The sequence below is a fragment of the Echinops telfairi genome, unplaced genomic scaffold (assembly GCF_000313985.2).
Source record: "Echinops telfairi isolate 266 unplaced genomic scaffold, ASM31398v2 ScPeMD7_1;HRSCAF=3_0, whole genome shotgun sequence".
NCBI lineage: Eukaryota > Metazoa > Chordata > Mammalia > Afrosoricida > Tenrecidae > Echinops > Echinops telfairi.
In genome coordinates, this window is record NW_022103896.1 from 19,799,703 (window position 1) to 19,823,089 (window position 23,387).

Sequence of the window (23,387 nt, forward strand, 5' to 3'; positions counted from 1 at the left end):
TGTTTGCTTGGCAGTCCATGGTACTTTCAGTATTCTTCTCCAGCGTCATAATTCAAAGGCATCAATTCTTCGGTCTCCTTATTCAATGTCTTTCACATGCATAGAAGGCAATTTGAAAAGACCATGGGTTGGCTAGGTGCACTGTGGTCCTCAGAGTACCGTTGTTTTTTCAACACTTTAAAGAGGCCTTGTACAGCAGAGTTACCCAATGCAATAGGTCGCTTGATCTCTTGACTGCTGCTTCCATGAGCATTGATTGTGGGTGCAAACAAGATGAGATCCTTTACCATTTCAATCTTTTCTCTCATTTCTTCTTTGTTAAATCATGGAATCATGTTTCTGTGAAAAATCAGCAGTACATATAATTGTGTGGCACACACATCCATACACAATAGGAAACTTTAAAAAGTTTGTGGAAAAATGGAATTTACAGCAATGGAACTTCCCCATGGATTTTTCTAAGCCTCCTTGTATATATCCTTAAACACACACGCGCACGCATGCACGCACGCACGCACGCACGCACGCACACTCACCATCATTGAGATGCCTCTGACTCAGAATGACCCTATAGCACACGATGGAACTGTCTCTGTGGGTTTCTGATACTAAGTCTTTATTGGAATAGAAAGCCTGTCTTTCCACTCAGAGTGGCTGGCGACTTCAAACTTCTGACCTTGTGGTTAATAGCCCAACTTGTAACCCACTATGCCACCAGGGCGCCTCCTATATATCCAAACTCATGTTTTAATTGAAGTCCTCTCAGGGAACAAGTGCCTTTCGCGCCTCTGATCTCAGTTGTGAGCAGAGCAAAGCAGATCACATCTGCAGCCGAGGGGAAGGCGTGCTATTCAAAACGTATTGAAGGAACTTGTACTGATTCTGTCTCTGCAGGACCCCAAATAAAAAGAATCATTCAATGGTAAATTTCCCCCTTGATCTTCCTGTCCCCCTGCTTTCCACCATTCCCCCTGTTACTTCTCTACCTCTCCTTCTCTGTAGTTTCTTACCGTTGGTATGTTGGCCAAAGTCAATAGAACAATGTGGTTTTCAGATCAGAGGCAGGGCACCACATTTGAAAACCTGATGTTATTTCCTAAACTGAACTGGTGCGGTTTGTACGTATTTCCACTTCCCAGAATCAGCCATGCAAAAACGTTTCACATCTCACGGTCTAGTGACTGTTTGCTTGAGTTGAACCGATGTGCCGTCATCACAGCTAGGGCTAGGTGCCTCTCAAAGAACAGAGGACTCAGGGTGAAGCAGGATGTTCAGAGAAATGGCTTGGCTGAACCTAGAAATTCCATTTACCATCTGTTCTCCCCAGGCCTCTTTTTTGGTCCTCCTTGACTCTAAAGAGAGTAACACTCATGGTAAAGAATACATGTGCGTATCTATGAGAAAATGCCCATCGTGTGTCATCAAGAACATAGGTTAGGATATTTATTTATAATACATGTGGAAATTTACTTATTTCCGTAAAAGGGAGAAGGAACCCTGGGAGCAGGTTTAAGTGCTTGGCTGCTCACTACAAAAGTTCCTGGGTCAAACCCACTGTGGGAAAGACCCATCTGCTTGTGGAAAGATTACGACTTGGACAATGCTGCAGAAATGGACTTGCTGACACCTAGCAACTACACAAAGAAGAGACAGAGACCGAGAGACAGAGAGCAACGGACTCGCAAAGAAATAGAAACATGAGACAATTTGCAGTGAATAGTGGATCAAGTAATACATGTGAAAGTTGGAGACTTAAATGACAGAAAGGCCCCTTCCTTAGTGTCATTTTCCCCCAATGAACATGCCTGAACCACGTTCTTAGGGGTGAAAAACAGGTTTGTATCATACCTGTACCTTAAAAAATGACACACACTTGCCCCTTTTCTCAACCTTTCTACCTCTCCCTCCCTCCCCTCTCTCCTTCCTTCCTTTCTTCCTCATCTCCAGCTGTCATTCCATTTTTAATTCTGTCTTTATTTCTATTCTTATCATAGTCGCTACCTCTATTTTCAACACAAAACACACGCTATTTACTACTATACCACGATTCTGTACTCTGTTCTTATAAAAACTGTTACAAGCCCCTTTCATCTATTTTGTCACTGCTTCCATCGTCGACTTCTGGATCTAGGGATTCTTTCTGGATGGGAGCATATAGATTTGGCTAATTTCATATAGTTTCCCCCTTCCTTACAAAAAGACTGCAATGACCATATTCTGTAGATGTAACTTGGAAACCTTTTTACAAATATGCATGAGAGATAAATTTCTAGCAATGCAATTCCTGGGTCAATAATCTAAGTCTTTTGAAATGCCGATGTATATACCACAAATATCACATCAAAACCTAATTTTATTGTCATTGCATTACGTCTTTAGACTTAGTTAGGATGAGTGAACATTTTTATCTCCTTGACAGATTAACCTCCAAGATGGTATGCTGTTTAATTCAACCTTTTGGAGTATTCTTTTAGAGAGTTTTAATGTGTTTCTCACATAGGTCATACACATGTCTTACAAATTTATACCAAGATGTTTTACCTTGGGGGGTGGGGGGTCTACTGTGAAGGAAACTTGGATTTTATTTTGTACTGCTGTTTCCTCTCTGACTTTCTGTTTTTAAATGAATATTTTAGTTGAATCTTGGCCTGTATTGACATGCACGTTCTAGGCCCCGAAGGTAATCACAGGGGCATTGCTTTGGACAGGTCGAGTCTGGACATGGTGTCTGAGGAACTCTAGCTTTATGTGTAGGTTTTACAGTTGGAAGGGAACTTACATCTTCCATTCCATTCGCGTAGCCTCAGTCTTTTCTCAGGACATGTGGGTTCAATTTCCCGTATAAGTAAACTGTGGCCTTTAAAGAGGCAAATGAGCTCTTGTTTCTAAGTGTTGGGCCAAAGTGCTGTTCTTGCTGGGCGTCCTTAGCACCCACCATGCACAGATGTGCAATTACAGTCATTGTTAATAGTAATAAAGCCAAGAGCCAACATGGGTTCTGCTTTCTAGAACTCTGACATTCTGCTCAGTGTTTTTCATGGATTGTTTGAGTTAATTGTCATTACAACTTCGTCTTATGTTTGTAAATCCTCCCCGTTACAAACGTGGAAACTGTGCCTCCAAGATATTAAGTAACCTGTCCAGGGTCCATAGCTGCTGGGTGCTGGGATGGAGCCAGACCTTTAATCTAGAGTTGGATCACATCACCACACTGCACTCCTTGCTAGCCCCTCACCTCATGACGACAAGACTCCCTTCTGATTCCTATCTCCTGTCATCTTATTCCTGGCAGTGCTATCAGATTCCCCCTGGATCAGCACCTCTGGATCCTGCAAAGGCAGATGCTATGAACTTCAAGAGCTGGAACCCCCTGATTGTCGGTGTGACAACCTGTGTAAGAGCTACAGCAGCTGCTGCCATGACTTTGATGAACATTGCTTGAAGACAGGTGTGGACTCTTTTTGTTCTCCCTACTCTCAAAGAAATGATGCCTAGACCCCCTGCTGCCCTGCACCTGGAGTTGCCACTCTGCTCTGGCCTGTATCGGTGGTGGGTGTTGACCTTTCCTGAAGGATCATCCATCCTCTCGGGAAGGTGAACGAAGGCTCCTGCACCCGTCAGTGTTTGCTTCTTTTTCATCTTCTTACAGTGACTCTGACCACCACCTCATCATTCTGTCAGTGCCACCCTGCTAGTTCCTCCACAGCGCTCAGCACAGTCTGGAATGACCTGGTTTGTAGGCCATTTGCTTGCTGATGGTCTGTCTTTTACAACGGGAATGGAAGCTCCCTGGAGACAGGGAATTTATCTGTGTCATTCTTTGATACACCCCTGCAGCCTAGACCATGGGAGACCCTGTGTAAATATTTATTAAATGACTAACCATATGGAGTTTCTCAGTACAGCAGTCTTAAGTTTAAAGAGCCATATTGTTTTCCTGGTAATTTCCAGTGACATTTACTAAATATTATTGGCGTACCTAGCATGCACGGGACACAATCTCAGACGCTGAGATACAATGTTGAAAAGAGAGATGTGGTTTTTTGTTTGTTTGTTTGTCATGGAGCTCATTGTCGAGTCCAGCAGACAGAAAACAAACAAACAAGACTAAAACTGCAGAATTAAAAAACACACACGAGACTATTACTTCTCTGAACCTGTCCTCTTGGAGGGCTGAGTTGTGAGCTCTCTCCCAGATATGCCCCGATAGAAATCTGTAACCCACACACCAGCCTCCTGGAAAGTCAGATCTCGGACTTGCACTGACAGGTTTGTCACTGGTTGGCATTTGAGTATTGCTTTTTCTTTCTTTAAAGAAATTTTTTCTTGTGGTTTAGGTGAATGTTTAAAGAGCAGGCCACCAGTTTTATCGTCAACAATGTACACCCTTTTTGTTTCAGCTCTTCCATTCCAATGCCTCAGCGTATCCTGGCTTCTTCCCCTTCCCCCCCAGGGATTCATGTCCCTCTTTTCCGAACCCTCTGTCCGGTAAACACTGCCCTTTGGATCTTAAATGGTTGCTTGTTCTAACCCAAGGGTGAGGTCTGCTCCAGCCCTGAAGGATGACTAAGGTCCATATTCTTGGGTGGTCCCACCAACCTCTAACTGACCAATAAGCCAGGTATTTTTTTAAATAAATCATTTTACTGGGGGACTCTTATAACAACCCATTGTACATCAATGATATCAAGCACATTTGTACACATGTTGCCAGCATCATCCTCAAAACATTTTCTTTCTACTTGAGCCCTTGGTATCAGCTAGCTCCTCATTTTCCCCCTCCCTCCTTCCCTTACTCTCCCACTCTGGTGAACCTTTGGTAAATGGTAAATAATTATTATTTTCATATCTTACACCATCTGCTGTCTCCCTTCACCCATGTTTCTGTTGTTCGTCCCCCTCGGGGGTGGAGTTATGCATCAGTCATTGCGATCAGTTTCCCCTTTCTCCCTCTTCTCCCCACCACCTTCCCCCTACCCTCATGGAAGGTGTAGTCTCCTTATTAGCCTGGTCTTTTTGAGGCCTTCAATAGCCTCCTGAACTACTTCAGATCTGTTGAGGACTTTACCTACAGCAGGTAGAGGCCATTTCGTTGTTCCATCAGTCGTATTCAAATTAAAGCTGATTAAAGGTAAGTAAAGCGATTCCTGACAGTGACAGAGTCAAGTATAGAGGCTGTCCCTACCAAGATAGCTAGCCTACCACAAACCTTAGATATCATACATGGGATTTTACTTTTTAACAGCAGTTTCAGAATGGCAGGGGACATTTTCTGGTCTTTCAGGGTTCCATTTTTCAAAGGAGTCAACTTGCACTTGGTCTTTGTACTCCAAAGTTACAATTTTAGAAATTCATCCTATTTGTAAATCCCCCAAATTGTATCTAGGCCTCGGGGCAACGCACAATACCCAAGCAGATTCAACGACTTGAGAGACTAGCTCTTGCCATTGGCAGCATCTGCAGGCAGTTGTGGCCCCTCTCGTTTGGCTTGTGTGCGGCCGTGAAAGTGTTCCATTGTAATGCTTTCAGCTCGTGGCTGGGAGTGCACGAAGGACAGATGTGGAGAAGTACGAAATGAAGACAATGCGTGTCACTGCTCGGAGGACTGCTTGGCCAGGGGAGACTGCTGTACTAATTACCAAGTGGTTTGCAAAGGTATGCGTTTTCTCAGAATGGCCTGGGCTTTGAAAGAATGAAAGATGGAGATGCTTCAAGAGATCCCGGATATTACAGTGATTGCAGCTTGGCTGGGAGGAGTGACATGATCCCCAACGATAAGAAAAGAACTCCCCATTCCATAATTGGATAGAACCCAAATAATGTGATGAGATTTCAAAAGACCTCCTCCTATCTCGGTCTCAGGTTGGGTTCCCTAGATGCAGAGCTTGAGACAGGGGTTCTGGGCACATTGTTTATTGAGGGAGTGTTCTGCAGGCAGACCTTAGCAGGAAGCATAGGAAGTTAAGAAGTTGACCTGGGGCATGTGAGCTGGGTCAGAAGCAAGGAACTGGTTTCAGGTAAAGTCTCCACTCGGCCTGCTCTACTCTGGCTTCTGGAGAGCTGTTCTTCTGAAGCAAGGGAGCACAGCCTTTGTGCAGGGTGTGTCAGCTGTGAGTGGAGACCTTGGCTGTAACTTAGGGTTAGAGGGAACATGGTAGTGAACGGAATCAGGCCCCCAGCAGCTCCGCTTATACCCCAAAGCCAGACATGCAAATGTACTGACCTTGTATGGTTGAGTACAGATTGTGATGCCTTTATTTGAGCCCTGGCAGCACTCTGGGGAACGTGTTGGATTGTCAGTTCAAGGTCAGTGATTGAAACTCACCAGCTGCTCCATAAGAGAATAATGGGGCTGTCTGCTGCCATAAAGACTTAGTCTTGGAAACCCTGTAGGGGGGCCCCTGTGATTTAGGCTGGACCTACAGGGGGTTTAAATGGGTTTTAGATAGTCTTCTAATTAATAATAGTCAATGAATGAGCTGCAGTAAACAAAAAGATGTAATTCCCACCTTTAAGGAATTTGCTGCGGCACCTACTTCATAGAAGGTAGACCTTAGAAGGAAGACCCAGGAATCCTCTGGTAATGTTCGCTAGTCCCTTTTCAGTCTTGGAAGCAAGCCCTTCTTCCTTTCCGTGCGCTGCAAAGTGCTGCGGAAAGTACTAGAAGGGGGTTCTGTTACAAGACTTCAGGGAAGAGCAACTCATCTGTGAATTCCAGGTAGTGCCCAGTCTTGCCGAGAGGGTGTGATATGAATTCTGAATTTGAAAATTCCAAAAAGCAAAACCCACTGTTGTAATTGTTGACAAAACATACAGTTGACTTAGAATTTGCTTCCGGCCTCTTCTTATCTCCTTGTGTAGAAGGGCCCATCAGCCACAAAGGCGAATTGAAAAAATAAACTATTATGAATTGGCTTTGATTTTTGGGCTGTAAAGTCTAGTGCCAATACGCTGTTAAAGCTAATCTGTGTGCCCTGGGTTATTGCAGTGTGTGGCCAAAGCTTCCCCCTTTTGCTCCCTGCCAACGAGTTGATTCCAGCGCAGCGGGACACCACAGGACAGGGCAGGACTGTTCTGTAGGGGGTTCAAGCCTCTAAATATTCACGGTAGCAGAGTGTCACCTCTTCCTCCTCTTGACTGGTGGGTTTGAACTACAGACCTGTTAGTTAGCAGTGCAGGGCTTTAGCCGCTGGGTTTCCAGGGTTTCTTCTCCCTCTTTTTAGGAGCATAGCCATTGCTCACACAGTCATCCGTCCTTAGATTCTAATCAACAGTGGCAAGTTCCCAGGGGTCTTTGCGCTGGTGTACTTTCTCCAAAGTGTGGGGCCCAAAGTTTCCTACCACTTAACGATGTACTTTTCCTTCACCTTAGGGCTGGTTAAGGCAACTGTATTATTATTATTATTCACTAGTTTAATTTTTTTCTCCAAAAACAGTCTTATTTTCAGATGTTAGCCCTTTTCTTTTCTCTATCTAAAAAGAAGTAACTTAACAAAACACTTAGATTTATTCTCTGGGTGTTGGTGGAAGATCAATTTAGATGAGAGCGTTGGCTTACTTCAAAGTTCAAGTTCTGCACATAGGGTTCATTGAAAAGTGATTCTTTTCCTGCATGTTCTAAGTCTAGAAGAAGTCTTGTCAGGGTTTCTCTGACTCTTAGCTGTTCAGTGGCAGGAACGGACCTTCCAAGTAACGATCAGTTTTGTTTCTGGAGGGAGGCAAACATTATATAGGGTTCACTCACGCCACGGTGGCCTTTGCTTTTGATGACTCTGCTATTGGGTTTGAGGTGAAAATTTACACAGCAAACTACGTTTCTCTTGGACAATTTCTATACCAGTTGTTCTGTGACATGGGTGACAAGTTTTGTGATATTTTCAGCCTTCGCACGATTTCCCTTCCCTGGCTCTGTTTCCACTGATCTAACTTCCCATTTCCCCTTGACCATCGCATCTTTGCTTTGGGGAAACTACTCACCCGTCGCTCCCACGTTTTTCAAAGAAGCCCACGACCCTCAGGAGATTTGTCTATTTTATAAGCCCATCGAATGTCTGGCTGAAATCACTTCCAGCTCCAGGAATAGCTTCAATTCCAAGTCCAGAGAGTGTCTGAGGGCAATAGTTTCCAGGTTTTTCCCCTCTGGCTTTTGTTGATCTAGTAGGTCTCAGCTTTTTTTTTTAGGAATTCGAACTTTCTCCCGTCCCACACCTTCGGTTGTGCCCCTGCTCAGAATGGCTGGTCGTGGTTCTTCTCCTGGTTTCAGGTTTGAAGACCAGGTGCTTGTGAATGGTCAGTCTGATGCCCAATGGTCAGACTTAATGGTCAGTTTCTTCTTTGGGCTGCTGGTATTTCCGCAGGAGTACAGACCAGTAGATGTAGCTTAAGCGGCTGCTTGCAAGCGTTTAAGACCGCAGACCCTACTGGAACCTTATCCTGTGGGCTGTGAAGGCTTGCACAAACTGCACTTGAATTATTGTAGTGGTGTCAGGGGTCACCACGTCAGTTCTGATTCACAGCGGCCCCATGTCCAAAGCATTATAACACCACCTGGTCCTGCGCCACCGTGCTTATGTGGGAGCCCACGGTGGCAGCCACGGTGGCAGCCCACCGCCCTCACGATGGTGCTTATGTGGCAGCCACGGTGTCAGCCCATCTTGTCAAGGGCCTTCCTCTTTTTGCATGTTCCTCTCCTTCTCTAGGGACTGGTCTTTCCTGACAAATGTCCAAAGTACAAAAGAGGAAGTCTCACCCTTTTGCTTCTAAGGCAGCAGTTCTCAACCTGTGGGTTGCAACCCCTTTGGGGGTTGAATGACCCTTTCACAGGGGTCGCCCTGTGAACAGTAGCAAAATTGCAGTTATGAAGTAGAAACGAAAATAATTTTTATGGTTGGGGATCACCATGAAAAGAAAGGGTCGCAGCATTAGAAAGGTTGAGAACCACTGCTCTAAGGAGCATTCTGTCTGCACCTCTTCCAAGACAGATCTGTTTGTCTGGGTTTTTTGGCAGCATGCAGTACTCTTAGTATTCTTTGGCAGCACCATAATTCAAACGCACCCACCTTCTTCAGGCATCCTTATTCGACGTCCACTTTTCACACGCATGGACAGTACCAGGTTGGGTTATTAAATCATCATTTTCCCACGATATAGGTTGTGTTTTTAGAAAACCAAAGACGTTGTTAGGTTTTATTTCAGAATTTCTTTTTAGATAATGTCCTATAAGCAATAAAGTCCAGATTATAAGTCCCAGAATCTGCTATGCCAGGCTCTGAGTGGCATTTACAAGTCGTCTTACCAATACATTTACCCCCTTTTCTGTATAGGAGAGTCACATTGGGTAGATGATGATTGTGAAGAAATAAAGGCCCCGGAATGCCCTGCAGGGTAAGTGCATTTTGTGAGTACCAGGAAGTGTTCTTTATTTATCGATAAACAGGAAATGGGTGGGTACATGGGAATAAACACAGCTCCTGCCAACATGGTCACAGTTGGGCAATCAACTTCAGAAAAAGGAACCATTGGAAAACCTGTGTGGAGCACAGCTTACTCTCACACCTCCGAGGTCAGCGTGAAATCAGAGTCACCTTGGTGGCAATGGGCGGTTTCGTCTTTGCATGTCCTGACACCTGCATGTTCCCTGTATCCCACCTCAGCTGGCAATTCCACGAAGCACGCCCCCTAGCCCTGGAGAGGACGAAACACCCCTCTCCTTGACTTTTATTTGCCTTCTTGCTTTCTGGAATGCTGCTGCTTTGCCTTTTCTGGGACTAGATTCCTTCTGAAACATCATCCAACATGTGACCACCTGTCAGATGCTGCAGAAACTTGACAGTACACAAGGCACTGCTTTGCTGGGTCACAGTCGAGGTTGAATGACATCCCACCAAGCACAAGTGGGACCCCAAGGCACTGAGGACTCCTACCAGGCAACTGACGAAAATGCACGGAACCATCAAATGCCTGGCAGGAAATATGCTTTCAACTAATGTTTTTTCAGTAATGCACTTGTTTTTTCATGGTTTTTTTTTTTTACACAGCGCAGTCCTGAACACAAAACCCAAATATTTTGATATTGTCTTTATTTTTTCCTCCCATTTGAGTCAGTGCACCACTGACATCTTTGGACTTGTAGCTGAAGAGTGAAATGTCAATAGTTTATGGCTGTTTAAAAAAGTACTCCGCTTATTTTTTTCTTTTTTAAAGGAAAATATTGTCTGCATAGAAGAATTTCTTCCAAATGACAATAATGTACTCTTCTGTAATTTTGATTTCTGTGACTCATTTGAACATTTAAAGTGAAAATTAAAAGCCTTATTATGTGGCTTTGCTAAATGATCTCTGAACAGGTAGAAATAGCTTCTCACTTTTTTTGAGTATTCTCAAGTCTGATTGAACTCTTAAGAATGATTTAAGGGGCCTATTTCATCAGACCCTGGCCTGGCTACATGGCAGCCTTGCCTTTTATTGATGATACACATTTTAGTGATTGCCAATAGGCTAATTATTTAAAACAATCTTTTTCAGTAAACAGCAGGAAGATGGGGTGGGAGGGATATGCATATCTGACCTCCCATGGCTTCCCTATTGCTGCAAGGTGGAGTTCAGACATGTTTCCATTCTCTGTCTTTCCTTACCCTGTGCTAATACCAACTCTGCTTCCCCAGGCACTCTATGTCTGGCTGGCTTTGATGATTCGCTGCAGCGGTCACATAGACAATACTCACAAGTCAGGAGCCCTGGTCCTGGAGTGGTTACATGTTGGACTGTGATCCGCATGGTTGGCAGTTCGAAACCGCCAGCAGCTCCGAGAGAGAAAGACTGGGCTCTTTGCTCCTGTAAACAGTTACAGTCTCAGAAACCCACAGGGGGTCACTCTGAGTCAGCATAGACACTGTGGCAGTCACGGCAGTGAACATTTTTTATTTTTTTATTTTTTAATGAGGGGAGCTAGCAGATTGTCACAAGCTGGGATTAGTAGATGGTAAGAATACAGTCATTGGTCCACAGCAGCACCTCTCCTCCGCCGGTGGCCAAGACTAATCCTCAGCCTCTCAGCCGTGTCATGCGTTGGCTTCTGCCTCTGCAGGCCGGGAAGCCAGTCTGCTGCTCTGCCTCACTGTCCCAAGTCTTGGTGCTACTGCTGTGTTCTGTCTCCTTGCCCTCGGTCTGGGGCCTTTGGACTTTGCCTCGGCGACTTCAGTAGCAGCCAGAGGTCTCGAACATGCCACACCGGTGGCTGGTCTTCCATTGCTCCTGAGACTTTTCTCTCCGCCCCTGCTTCAAAGATGGCATATCCTGATCGCCAGGGAGGTGGCAGCTAAGACTGACCAAGCCCCGCTTGTTATTCAGGGCTGACTTGCACAGCCCCACCCAATCATTTGGTGGGGGTTACAGAGCTATTTGTAGAAGAGCCATGTTAAGAAATTTCACTCTGCCACAATTGTATAAATACATTTAAAGGAGTTTTATTTTATATACTTAGATTTCATGATAAGATTGTGACTGCTATCAATTTCATATCCATCTGTTCCTTCATGAGCTCATCCATCCATTCATTTATTAATGTATTTCATATTTATTGAGCTCATACTAGTGGTCCCCAGCATTGAAGGATGAATAAGATATCATCTTCTCTGTTGTGAAACGCATGGGGAAGAGAAACATGCTAACAGATCATTGCGGCATTATGTAATATAGATTATAAAAGAGGTATGAATTAATATATAAAGGAGTTCTGAAGTGAGAGCCACTAATGTTATAAAAGAGGATACCTTGGGCTGAGTTGTAAAAGAGGCATAGGTTTACCAGGTGTTACTTGGGCGAATTCCAGGTAAGACGGCATTGTGAAGAACGTTGTTTACAACGTGACAGGCAGCAGGGGAGGACTTCTGTAGAGTCAAGTCCCTTCCACGGACCATTGGATGACTTTGACCTTGTAAGCCTTAGACTTCAAGAGCCTCAAATGCCCTGTGGCTAGACATTCAGCATCCTACAGATGGCCTTGCTTAAAACTGCATCTTAGAAATGACTGGCCCAATTATTGAGGGTAAGTGGGAGTGATGGAAACTCTGCCGTAATCATTTCCTAAAGCTGAATGTTGTTATCGTTGAAGGTTTGTTCGTCCTCCCTTAATCATCTTTTCTGTGGATGGTTTCCGTGCATCCTACATGAAGAAGGGCAGCAAGGTCATGCCTAACATTGAAAAACTAAGTAAGTAATTTTCTCATTCAGTGTTCTCACCTCTAACTCGTGATCTATGCACTAACAACTGTGATGGGCGTGGAGGTCCACGGACACATCCTTGTCAAGGTGTTTTCTCAGCTGATATAGGAAGGTGCTGGTAGTTTGTAAAGCAGTTCTCCACATCTGAAGTGGATCTTGTTGGTTCTCTTGATTCTAATACTTGGAATTCTATCCCCAGGATCTTGTGGCACGCATTCTCCCTACATGAGACCAGTGTACCCGACCAAAACCTTCCCTAACTTATACACTTTGGCCACCGTAAGTAGTTTTTCCACATGATCGCTACTCACAGGACTGCCTGCATTCCGCAATGACTTAACAGGGAGAACTCTTAAAACAGGATCCTTAGTGTTAAAAGAAAAGTCTCTGCGTTAGCCCTTTCCTGCAAATGCTTTCTACAACTTCGTGGCTTGCAACTATACTTCTTTGCAACTTTAAAACTGAAATCTTCCAGCAGATGCAGTTCTGTCCCCTTCTATCACTTGTGTTCAGAGGATGCAAACAAAAATGCTGACTTCAGAACCGCTGTGCTTTACTATTCGCGTTCCCCCAATTCCTCCTCACTTTTCTTCTTTAAAGGGGCCCCGGTGGCATAGTAGTTATGTGTTGGGCTGCTCCACACAAGGTCAGCAGTTCGCAAACACCAGCTGCTCCAAGGGAGAAAAAGGAGGCCTTCTCCTCCTGTGTGGAGTTACAGTCTTGGAAACTCATGGGGGCAGTTCTCCGAAGCCCTTAGAGGGTCACTAGGGACCCACGTGACTCGATGGCAATGAGCTTGGTTTGGTTTCCGTCTTCTTTTTTTTCATGATCCCAGTAAATTGTTTAGTAAAAATAGTAAGAGATAGCTAGTTACTGTCCTTCCTCTTACGAAGAGACAGTTTAGTGGTGTTAGATTTTTTGAAATTTGTTAAATCACAACATAATTTCAGGAAAATTTGAAATAAACACCGGGACATCCTAATCAGAAAATGACTACATGAACAAGACATTGTATGTAAGCATATGCGTCAATTTGGAAAGAAATGGATTCTGAATTCATGTAGGTTTTCTTCTGTAAGAAAAAAAAAGTATCATTTATTATCATGATTTAATTTTGGTAGTTTTTGGAGAAGAGTAGAATTTAGATAGACAGAAAAATGCCCTTAGAAATAGCAGCTTCTTTAGAAATAAATATGTAAATTTCAAACTAAAAGTGGTTCATCCTGCTGAAAGTTATTGCCATCTTATTGAAGTACAACCGTTAAAACATCTTACCACTGAAGCAATCAGACCTAGTTTATTATTAGTTTTGCTGAGACCGTTTACGTCTGCTCCTCAGGCAGACACTAACAATAACTTTGTTTTTCCACCAAGGGGCTCTATCCGGAGTCACATGGAATTGTTGGGAATTCTATGTATGATCCTGTCTTTGATGCCACTTTCCATCTTCGGGGACGAGAGAAATTTAATCATAGATGGTGGGGAGGCCAACCGGTAAGTTCTATTCTGTGTATGTGAGCTCTGAAACTTTTTAATCCCCAAATGGAACTTTTGGGAGTCTGTATATGAGGGAGCTTCCAAAAATTTGTGGAAAATGGAATGAAAAGAGAACTGAATTTTTCCATGAAGTTCTCAAGCCCCCTCCTATGTGCATAAGGAGCCCTGGTGATGCAGTGCTTAAAGCACTCTGTTGTCACCTGCAAGGTTGGGGGCTTGACCTCCCCAGCCACCTCGTGGGACAGAGCAGTAGCTAGCTACCTGTCCTCATGAAGCTTACAGTCTTGGAAGCGCTGTGGAGGAGTCCTATACGGTAGCTATGAGTTAAATGGACTCAACAGAAAGTTTTAAAAATCCAGATGTCTATAGTATATGAATAGCTGCACGAATATGTCTGTGAATGTAATGTTTTTGCATGTGCAGGTATGTATGAACAGCTATTACTGTATAAGTCTAACATAACCGTGTACATGTTTATATATGCATTTGTATGTCTGTCTATGGGTGTATGAGATTATGACTAAAAAAATGTGAGATGATAGATGTTTACCCTAGGGTGTTTATTGGTGGAAATGGTGACATAGTAGTGAGTTTCAGAAACATTTTGAGGATGAAATAATCAGGCCTTACTGACTGACAAGGTTTTGTGGTATACCGAAAAAGAAGCCGATGACTTCCCTACGCGTTAGGCTGCTGGGTCCTAATGAACGGAAACAGGGAAACCTGCTGATCACAGCAGCACATGGTCGTCAGCAGCGAAGCCGTGGCTTGTTTCCTGTGTACTCAGTTCTTGGAAAAGCGTGGAGGTGAAATAGAACCAACAGAGCCCGCCCTTACTCTGGAGTAGCAAAGTAGACTTCGGAAGAAATTAACCCTGATTCCCTCAGCGCAAATGACTGAGCAGAAAACAGAGAGATGTGACTGCTTTTTACAATAGTGTGTTCCCGATGTTTGCCTGTCTGGTGGATAACCTCCTTTGGTCAGATCTGGGCAAAGCAGCGCTATAAATCCATGGTGATTGAGTGTACAGAGCTGCCTGGCATGTCCAGAAAGGGCCATCACCAGCGGAACATACCCCGGTGCCCACACTCAGAGCCAAGGAGAAGAAAGATGGCGGATGGCGCCATCGTCCATCAGCTCCAGTTTAACTTGGTGGCCCCGGGAGCCCTGGCTTGGAAGGGGCTCTGATTCTTTTGTGCTCCTTGCCGTGCCGGGAGGCTCATGGAGTGTGCGTCTAACCCCTGCCTCCCATCCCTCCAAGATCTCAGCCCTGGCTAGCTGCGCTCGCTGCCGCTAAGGGGGAGAAGAGAGACTATAAAGTCGGAAGAAGGAGAAGAGAATCTATTTTCTAACGAAGGTTCTTTTCTCTTTGTGAAAATGTCATGTATGATTAGAAATTCCTATTTCAAAATAGGTAACTCAGTGTGTGTGCTGGGGCTAAAAGGGGCTGTTCATGAAAAAATAAAATAAACCCACAACATGGGAAGGCTTCTGGGGTGTCTACAGAAACGCTTCCTTAAAGTGGAGGTGCCCACACTGCTGTCTTCTTCCCGAGGACTATGGTGAACCCCAGCTTCTGATCACAGTGATGTTTGTTTACAGGCCAGATTTCCCCAACTGAGTTCATGACAGAAGAACCTTCTATGAATAACTAAAAAAGGATTGAAATGAGAGCTTTGGGAAGCCGCCGTCATTTGGCCATTTATGTTAATCTTATCATGGGGGTCCATTGGCCTGGAGAACCACAAAGTATATGGAGAGACAGTAATTGTATCAAATTGGATCACCTTATCCCATGTGTTGACATTCCATTTCCTCTAGGGTAGCATGACTCAGACGGTGAGTCCGCCTATTCATTAACCTCTGCAGAAACTGGGGGTGCAACGAGGGGGTGCTGTTAACCAGCCCGATGAACTGACCTCTGTTTCACGCTTTTGGACTGTTCTTGTTAACTCCAAAATTTGGGCACACTCGACCAAACCCAGGCTTCCCCTGATCCTTACAGAGATTCATGGGAAAACCGATGTGTGCCTCTGTCTGTCATCTCCAATCAAGTGTTCACCGTAAGAGTTCCAAGTCAGCAGAGAAGCCACCATTTAAAAACCCTTTTTATGGAAATTTAGCATTGAGGAAGAGCATATGAATCAAAATGTACTATACAAAAAGATGGGTCTTAATATGAGCCACTTAGAGGGTTATGTCTTTCATAAAGCCCCCAGTGGAGGGGGAAACATGAAGGGAGTAGAGACAAATATTTACAAAAGCTTAGACCAGTAATTAAATGAAACTCAACTTATTTTGACCGGCTACTTAACATAAACCATGCGAGACAGACGATCAAGTGATGCAGAGGATGGAGTAAACAGTGAATGCGAACCACTTCTTGTCATAGCTGAAAGTCTAATCAGTGAGCTAGGGCATCTGTTGGTACAATGGCCATCTGAAAATAGGCACTTATTAATCTGAATCTCCTGATCGACTTCCAAAAATATTTTTCTCTATAATTTAATTTTATGGTTCTTTTATCCAGACTTAGCCACCTTAGCAGAATGGAGTCTGCTTTTATTTGGGGACTACAAAGAAAGGCATTGCCAGATGGGATTATCCTTCTCAGCAAGGCCCTACCATTCCTACCTATATTATCATGGAATTCCTTAAGAGGGGCTGTTTCTTTGAAAAATTCTCTGGGTCACCGTCTTGCTGTCTTGAAAAGAGGGGAGTTCCCTGCTCAGTCTGAACATGCGCTCAGCAAGCTGGAGGACAAATGGGACTCTCAGGGAGCAGAGAAGTGTGGGGTTAGAGAAGCCAGGCCAACACCCACAGGATTCAAATCCTCTACAGCTACCATTTCCTTGGCCAGGCATTTGCAGGAGAAGCAGATGTGTCCCTAAGACTCAGCCCAAGGGCCATTCTCTCTGCCGGTGATGGTGGTGAGCTGAGAGACCATGCCTAGTGAATTGCTGCAGTGTAAACACTCAGGAAAGATGGCCTCCTTCAGAGAGAGCCAACTGAGGAGTGTTAGAGGAGGGGCAGGCTTCCCGTGGAAGGGGCTTCTTTTGAAGGGAAGGGAGAGTTGGTGATTCCACCTGCAGCTGTCAAGTCGGTGCCCACGGCTGAAGACGCTGCAGTACCGAGTAGAACTGCTACAGGGCTCCCAGACTGTCCGTCTTGTCTGCTGGAGCAGACACATTGTGCCACTAGGGCTCCTTAGACAAGGGCTAGTGCCTCCTTTGTTAGTCTGGTAGATGAAGCCTTTTCTCTCTCTCCCCTTTCTTTTTCTTGTTGGATCTTCTCCACACACTACGATAGGTCTGTAGGTATGTTCTCTTAGTGCTGTGTCTCCAGGTAGGATGATAATTGATAATTTATAAATTATTATTTTGTCATATTTTTACACTGCCTGATCTCCCTTCACTTCTCTGTTGTCCATCCCCCATGGAGGGTGTATATGTAGATCCTTGTAATTGGTTCCCCCTTTCTACCCCTCCTTCCCTTCCTCCTCCTGGCCACTCTCAGCACTTATCCTGAGGGGATCATCTGTCCTGGATTCCCTGTGTTTCCAGTTCCTATCTGTACCAGTGTACATCCTCTGGTCTAGCCAGATTTGTAAGGTAGAATTGGGATCATGAGAGTGGGCGGGGGAGGAAGGTGGTGAGAGTGGGCGGGGGAGGAAGCATTTAGGAACTAGAGGAAAGTAATATGTTTCATCGTTGCTACACTGCGCCCTGACTGGCTCGTCTCCTCCTCACGACCCTTTCATAAGGGGATGTCTAGTTGCCTACAGAAGGGTCTTGGGTCCCCAATCTGCACTCCTCTTACTCACAATGATTTGATGTTTTGTTCTTTGATGCCTGATACCTGATCCCTTCGACACCCTGTGGTCACACAGGCTGGTGTGCTTCTACCATGCGGGCTTTGTTGCTTTGGAGCTAGGTGGCTGCTTGTTTACCTTTAAGCCTTTAAGCCTTTAAGACCCCTGGCGCTGTATCTTTGCAACAAAAATAATTTCATGGTTGGGGGGTCACCACAACATGAGGAACTGTATTAAAGCATCGTGGCATTAGGAAGGTTGAGAACCACTACCTAAAGAATCCACTCTTCTCTGCCAAACAAACAAACAAACAGATTCAATCCCAGTACATACTGACTCATAGCAACCCTATAGAACAGGGTAGAATTGCCCCCTGGGAACTTCCAAGACTGTACCTTTTAATGGAAATAGAAACCCCCTTCTTTCGCCTGAAGAGAGGCTACTGGTTTTGAACTCCTGACCTTGCAATTAGCAGCCCAATGCATAACCATTATGCCACCCAGGCTCCTCTTTGCCTACTAGCTTTTCACTTCCCAAACACATTTTTTGAAGCTTTCTGTACCTAGGGAGCCTAGGCTAAGCTTGGTGATCCTCCACTGGACTTCTGCACTATTTCTGCCATCATCTGACCACCTCCTCTGCCATCAGTAGTTCCATGAGTGCTTTCGATTGGGAGCCCCATGGATGTAGAGATCTGATCTATGCATGTCTGTCTCCAGAACTGGGCACATATGGGTTCTTGTTTGACCATAGCTGCATCCATTTCCGATGTGTGTTCTGCCTGCACTTCTGATAGGGTGTCTTGTCCTTTAGGATAGGGCTCTATCTTCTCAGCCTTTCCGCTCCGGGGCCACATGTGAGTAGCTCCATCATGCATCTGCCCCTGGCCCGGGCCACCACAACTGTAGCTGTGCCGGTACAGTCTAATCTGCCCCATCCCTGACCCTCCCATCTCCTGTCTTCTGACTCTGAAACTTATAGTCAGCTTGTTTCTGCCCAACCATCCCTCTGGACTCCCAGAATCCCCTTGGCTTTGCTCTATGCTTTTGAATGAAAAGGAACCATTTTTCCTGTAAAGAACCTACTGCAAAGAATACAACAATAGGGCATGTTTTTGTAAGAATATTTCTGTTTGTTTGCGTTTTCAAAATGCCACTCCGTCTCCTGTCTGTGCGCACTTCCCAGGATTCAGGGAAGCTCGCATCTCCTAGTTAGGCACCGGTGCTTGCAGCAGCGGGAGAGCTTCCCCACGTGCCTTCATTTGTTTATTGTGCTTATTCTACAAGGGCTACAATTACATCTGGGTCTGGGAGTCAACACGCAGGGATGGAAGCATTGAGTCGAGTGGTGGCGTTACGTGAGGAGTGTTTCCGGGAAGAGGTCATTATTCTCAGTAAGGGATCAGGAAGGAGCAGTCTTTTTTTAACTTGCCCTCTTTGCCAAATGTAGACTCGAGTGCAGACACGTTGAACGTTGGCCCTGCAAGTAGCGCAGTCAAGAGAGGAAACAATTGAGATTAAAGGCAGGAAGCTCAAAACCAGCACCACTGCAGTTTTGTTTTTGTTTTTTTTTAAGCTGGGTTGTTTTGCTAGTTTCTGAGGAAGTTTGTCTTGCATTCAAATTCAGAGAAATCATAATTCTCATTTCTCTGAATCAACAGCAAAAAGGGGAACTTCCCTGCCCCCTACCAACACCCCAAGGCCTCATTGTGTTGTTTCTCTTTTGTAGAAATAATCCAACCAATGTTTAGCGCTTCCCTCTCTCCCCTTAGCAATGCTGAGGTTTAACTTCCAAGCCCTGTATAGGAAGGCTCCACCTCTACAGGGGTCCAGCTCCCACAGGCCTGGGCTGATTTCACAGCAGCCGTGTTTAGCTGTGCCTCTGCCATCAGTGGATGACGCAGACGAGTTCTGTCCATCACGGCTTGTCTTCGGCCTGTCGGAGTACGTGCAAACACGAGACCAGTGACTTCCAAGGGAAATCTAAGTCAGTCACGTCAGCCCAGAGAATGATGGTGACTATTCTTTGAGATTCCGAAGGGATCACTTGGATAGATTTTTCCTGAAGAACACCGGAAAATCACGGGCTCTTATTAAGAAGATATTTGAAGAAAATGGAAACGAAATTAATAATTCAAAAAAGGAAATAAGGGGAAAGATGCACCAAGGAATTTTCTTCCAACCACAACAGTGAGACTTGCTCCTTACTCGAGGTCGTGGGAGCAATCCCCATGAAAGTTTGGTTAGGAATCTCACTCTACCTGCCTTCTGGCCCGGATCCTGCCCCTTCAGACGTCTTTTTGTTCTCCAAACTCAGAGAACATTTTCAAGGATCAAAATGTACGTCCTCGAACCAGTGCTGAAAGCTGCCAGGTTGCTGGGGTGAACTCGCCGACCAGCACAACACTCATCAGGGAGGGATGGGAGAGAGAAACGCCGCCTTCGAGAGTACACCTGGATGGAGGACGTGGTGGATAGGATGAGAGCTAATAAACATACAACATTTTTATATTTCTAATCAAGAGCTCTATGATTTTCTAGCAATAATCTGTACTGATGCCCATGGAGGCCCTGACACCTGCCCAGTGGCCGGCTAGCTCTTCACTCCGGGACGGAAGAAGCTGGTTTCAGGGTGCCCCCGTCTTGAAGCATTTGCTTTACACGGAGACAGGCCAGCTTCTCCACCGCTAGGGTTCTTTTGTTGGAGGGTTTGTGATGTGGTTTCGTTTCAAATATTTTCTCTTATTTGTCACTTACACTTTTCTGACCATGCTCCCAACTGTCTTTGAGAAAATATGGCCAACAGGATTTTTTAAAATTAAAAGATCATTTTATTGGGGGCTCTTCTAGCCCTTATAACAATCCATACATCAATTGTACCAAGCATATTTATACCTATGTGTCCATCATTTTCTAAACAATTACTTTCTATTGAGCCCATGGTATCAGCTAGGGCCCCTCCCCCCATGGTCCCTTGATAAATTATAAATTATTATTGTTTTCATGTCTTACACTGACCGGTGTCTCCCTTCTCCCATGGTCTCTGTTGCTCGCCCCCCTGCAGGTGTGGTTTGGTTATGTATCAATCATTGTGATCCATTCCCACTGCCTCCCCTCTTCTTCCCACCTTCCCCTTACCCTTCTGGTATCGCTACTCTAATTTCTGTTCCTGGATCCCGTGTCTCGTGAGCCCTTATCTCTTATCTGTACCTGTGCACATGCTCCAGTCTAGCCCGCAGTGAAAGGCAGGACTGTGGGGTCATGATAGTAGGGGCTGAGGAAGCCTCAAGGAACCAGAGGAATATTGTGTGTGCTATCCTATGTCCCGGTTGACTCATCCCTCACCTGTGACCCTTCTGTATGGGATGTCCCATTGTCTGCACATGGGTTTGGGGGTCTCTGCTCTGATCCCCTTTATTCTCAAAAATATGTTTTTTTGTTTGTTTGTTTGGGGTCTTGGCCAACAAGATTTTTATAAAGAATCAGGGAGAAACTTTCTATTGATTTTTTTGAGAAGAAATACAGTTTTAAAAAAATCTCCCTTCACGTTTATATTGGGCAGTGCTTTTAAAATTTGGTTAATCTCTTTCTGATTGAAAAGATGTCACTTCTCATTATAAAAATTACCGAAAGTGAAGAACAGTGTAGAGAAAAATATGACCCCGACTTCCCCTACAGGAATAGTTCCAGTCTTCTTGGTGCAGTCTCTATCCTTGTAATTGTTTAAAGGTCACCTTGTGTAAAATTTCCCCTGAGAGCTACTGAACAAAAAATGCATCATAGCACTCGCTGTTGCCCAGAAAATGCCAACATCAGCATATGCTCCCCAGTATGCTCTTTGAAAGCATAAAATCATCGTTTGACAAACTTTATTACCAGCTAATTATGAACATACTCAAAATATTTCCCTTATAAAGCTTCAGATTGACCTTACATTTCCTAGATTCTCCATCCTGCCTAGTACAATTCCCTTGAAAATAACGAGGCTCTGAATTTTCTAGGGCATATGAATCTACGCAGTTTGTGCTAGCCCAATTGAAATAAACATACAGAGAGATAATGTTCTGTAACACTGGCACTCGTGACCTGGCCTGCTTCGGAACCACTGCAGGATGTCCAGGACTCCACCTGAGCTCATCTTCTTGTGGGCAGCGGAGCTGGAACAAGACGGAATCAAACTCACATGGAAACAATTAGTTCCAAAGATAAATGGACATGTAACCCTTGGCCTGCACAGCCCTGAGACCAGAAGACCTAGAGGGTGCCCGACGACCATGACTGACAGCTCAGAAAGTGGGAGAAAAATGTGGAGCAAAAGTCCAGGTCATAGAAAACACCAGGTACTTCCTGGTTGGATTGAGATGGATGCAGCCTCGGTGGAACCCTTAATCACTCTTCAAGCCTTGACGTGAACTTCACACCGGTGGCTCAGCTTTTAGCCAAATAATAGGCCTATGGGATGGCCAATAATACCAGGGAGGTATGCACTCCTTAGACACACCAGAAGGCAGGAAGGAGGAGGAAAGAAGGAGGAATGGTACAGTAACCACAGGTGGGTGGTGGGAAAAGTGCTGGGACCTTGTGAGGATGACCAGCAGTGCCATGCCCCAAGATGTGTACGAATGAACTGAAGGGAAAATCAATCTTCTCTTTAAACTTTCACTCAAGTCACAATACAAAAACATTAAAACAAAACAAACAGAAAACTATACTCCCTTCCTCCCCACCAAGGGAAAAACACAAAAGAAAACTCCCAAAGAAGAAGGATTTGAACTGCAGGACATTTTTGAAACCAATTGGGCCGGGGACACCACAGCTGGCTAGAGCTTGCCCATGAAGCATAAGGATGTGTTAGACCATGTCAAATGGAGTGTGCTCAGAATGATGAGTCAGTTCTCTCTCTAATGCATTGCAGAGATTCTGGTAAGCCAGTACCAGTCCACCCATCATCACATGCTGGTGAAATCCACCAGTCGTCTGGTCTGGACCGGATGGGTCTGCACAGGCTGCTCCCCCCGCCCCACTCCTGCTGACCCTTGACAGCAGCTGCGACTCTCAGCTCTGGGAACTTCCAGAGGCACAACAATGACACGTTTGCCTAGTAACTGAAATGGACTGTCTGAAATACCTGGCAGTTTCATGGGCTAAAGACTTGGTGGGCTGCTTGCATAACAACTGTTGTTGTTAGGTGCTGTTGTTAGATTGTGGGCCAATGCACAACAGAACGAGACACTGTGCTGTCCTGCACCGTCTCACCAATGGCTATTCTGTGCGAGCGCATTGTTATAGCTGCTGCATCATTCCGTCCCATGAAGATGTCACTTTGAGGACTAAAGTGCCCCTCACCCAACTCATTGATATTTTCAATCACTCACAAAGATAGCAGCCTAGACGACCCCGTGAGTCAGTTCTACTCTGTCCAATGGGGGATCAGCATGCACCGAAAGGGACGTAAGGACCAGCAGTAACAACCACACAGCGCTTGGTCCTTAGACTCTTACTGAGCTCTCCCAGGCTCAATGCCCCAGACCCTTCTGCAGCCATGGCCAGATTCCTGGGTGCAGCGCATCTCAAAGTTACCCCCTTACACAACTCACAACGCCAGAACATTCTCAAAATCTAAGAACACCAAAACTGGAAAGAGATAGCCGGCCAATCTTGGACCCTTTTGTTTGATCTTAGAACAAATCAGCCACCATTCTCTCGTGTTGCCTGCGTTCTCTTCCTTAATGTGAATGAGGTTCTTTTTTGCACATTTCTGTGTGAGGTGACACTGGCTTCTCTAGAAATTGTTTTTCATGTTCCTAGAACAACTAGATTACTTTTGTTTTCATTCCTGTGTAATAAAAAGACTAAAA

At 45.0% G+C, this 23,387-nt stretch overlaps 1 protein-coding gene across 3 annotated transcripts in view; it reads left to right on the forward strand.

Annotated features, from left to right (window-relative positions):
• ENPP2 (ectonucleotide pyrophosphatase/phosphodiesterase 2) overlaps positions 1-23,387 on the forward strand; it is a 131,633-nt gene that overhangs the window by 53,621 nt on the left and 54,625 nt on the right. For all 3 annotated transcript variants that reach the window (XM_045287464.1, XM_045287462.1, XM_045287468.1), the window contains exons 3-8: positions 3,293-3,448; positions 5,530-5,655; positions 9,324-9,384; positions 12,113-12,210; positions 12,422-12,501; positions 13,597-13,716. In XM_045287464.1, the coding sequence (XP_045143399.1) occupies positions 3,293-3,448; positions 5,530-5,655; positions 9,324-9,384; positions 12,113-12,210; positions 12,422-12,501; positions 13,597-13,716 (641 nt within the window). The remainder of the gene's footprint in view (positions 1-3,292; positions 3,449-5,529; positions 5,656-9,323; positions 9,385-12,112; positions 12,211-12,421; positions 12,502-13,596; positions 13,717-23,387) is intronic.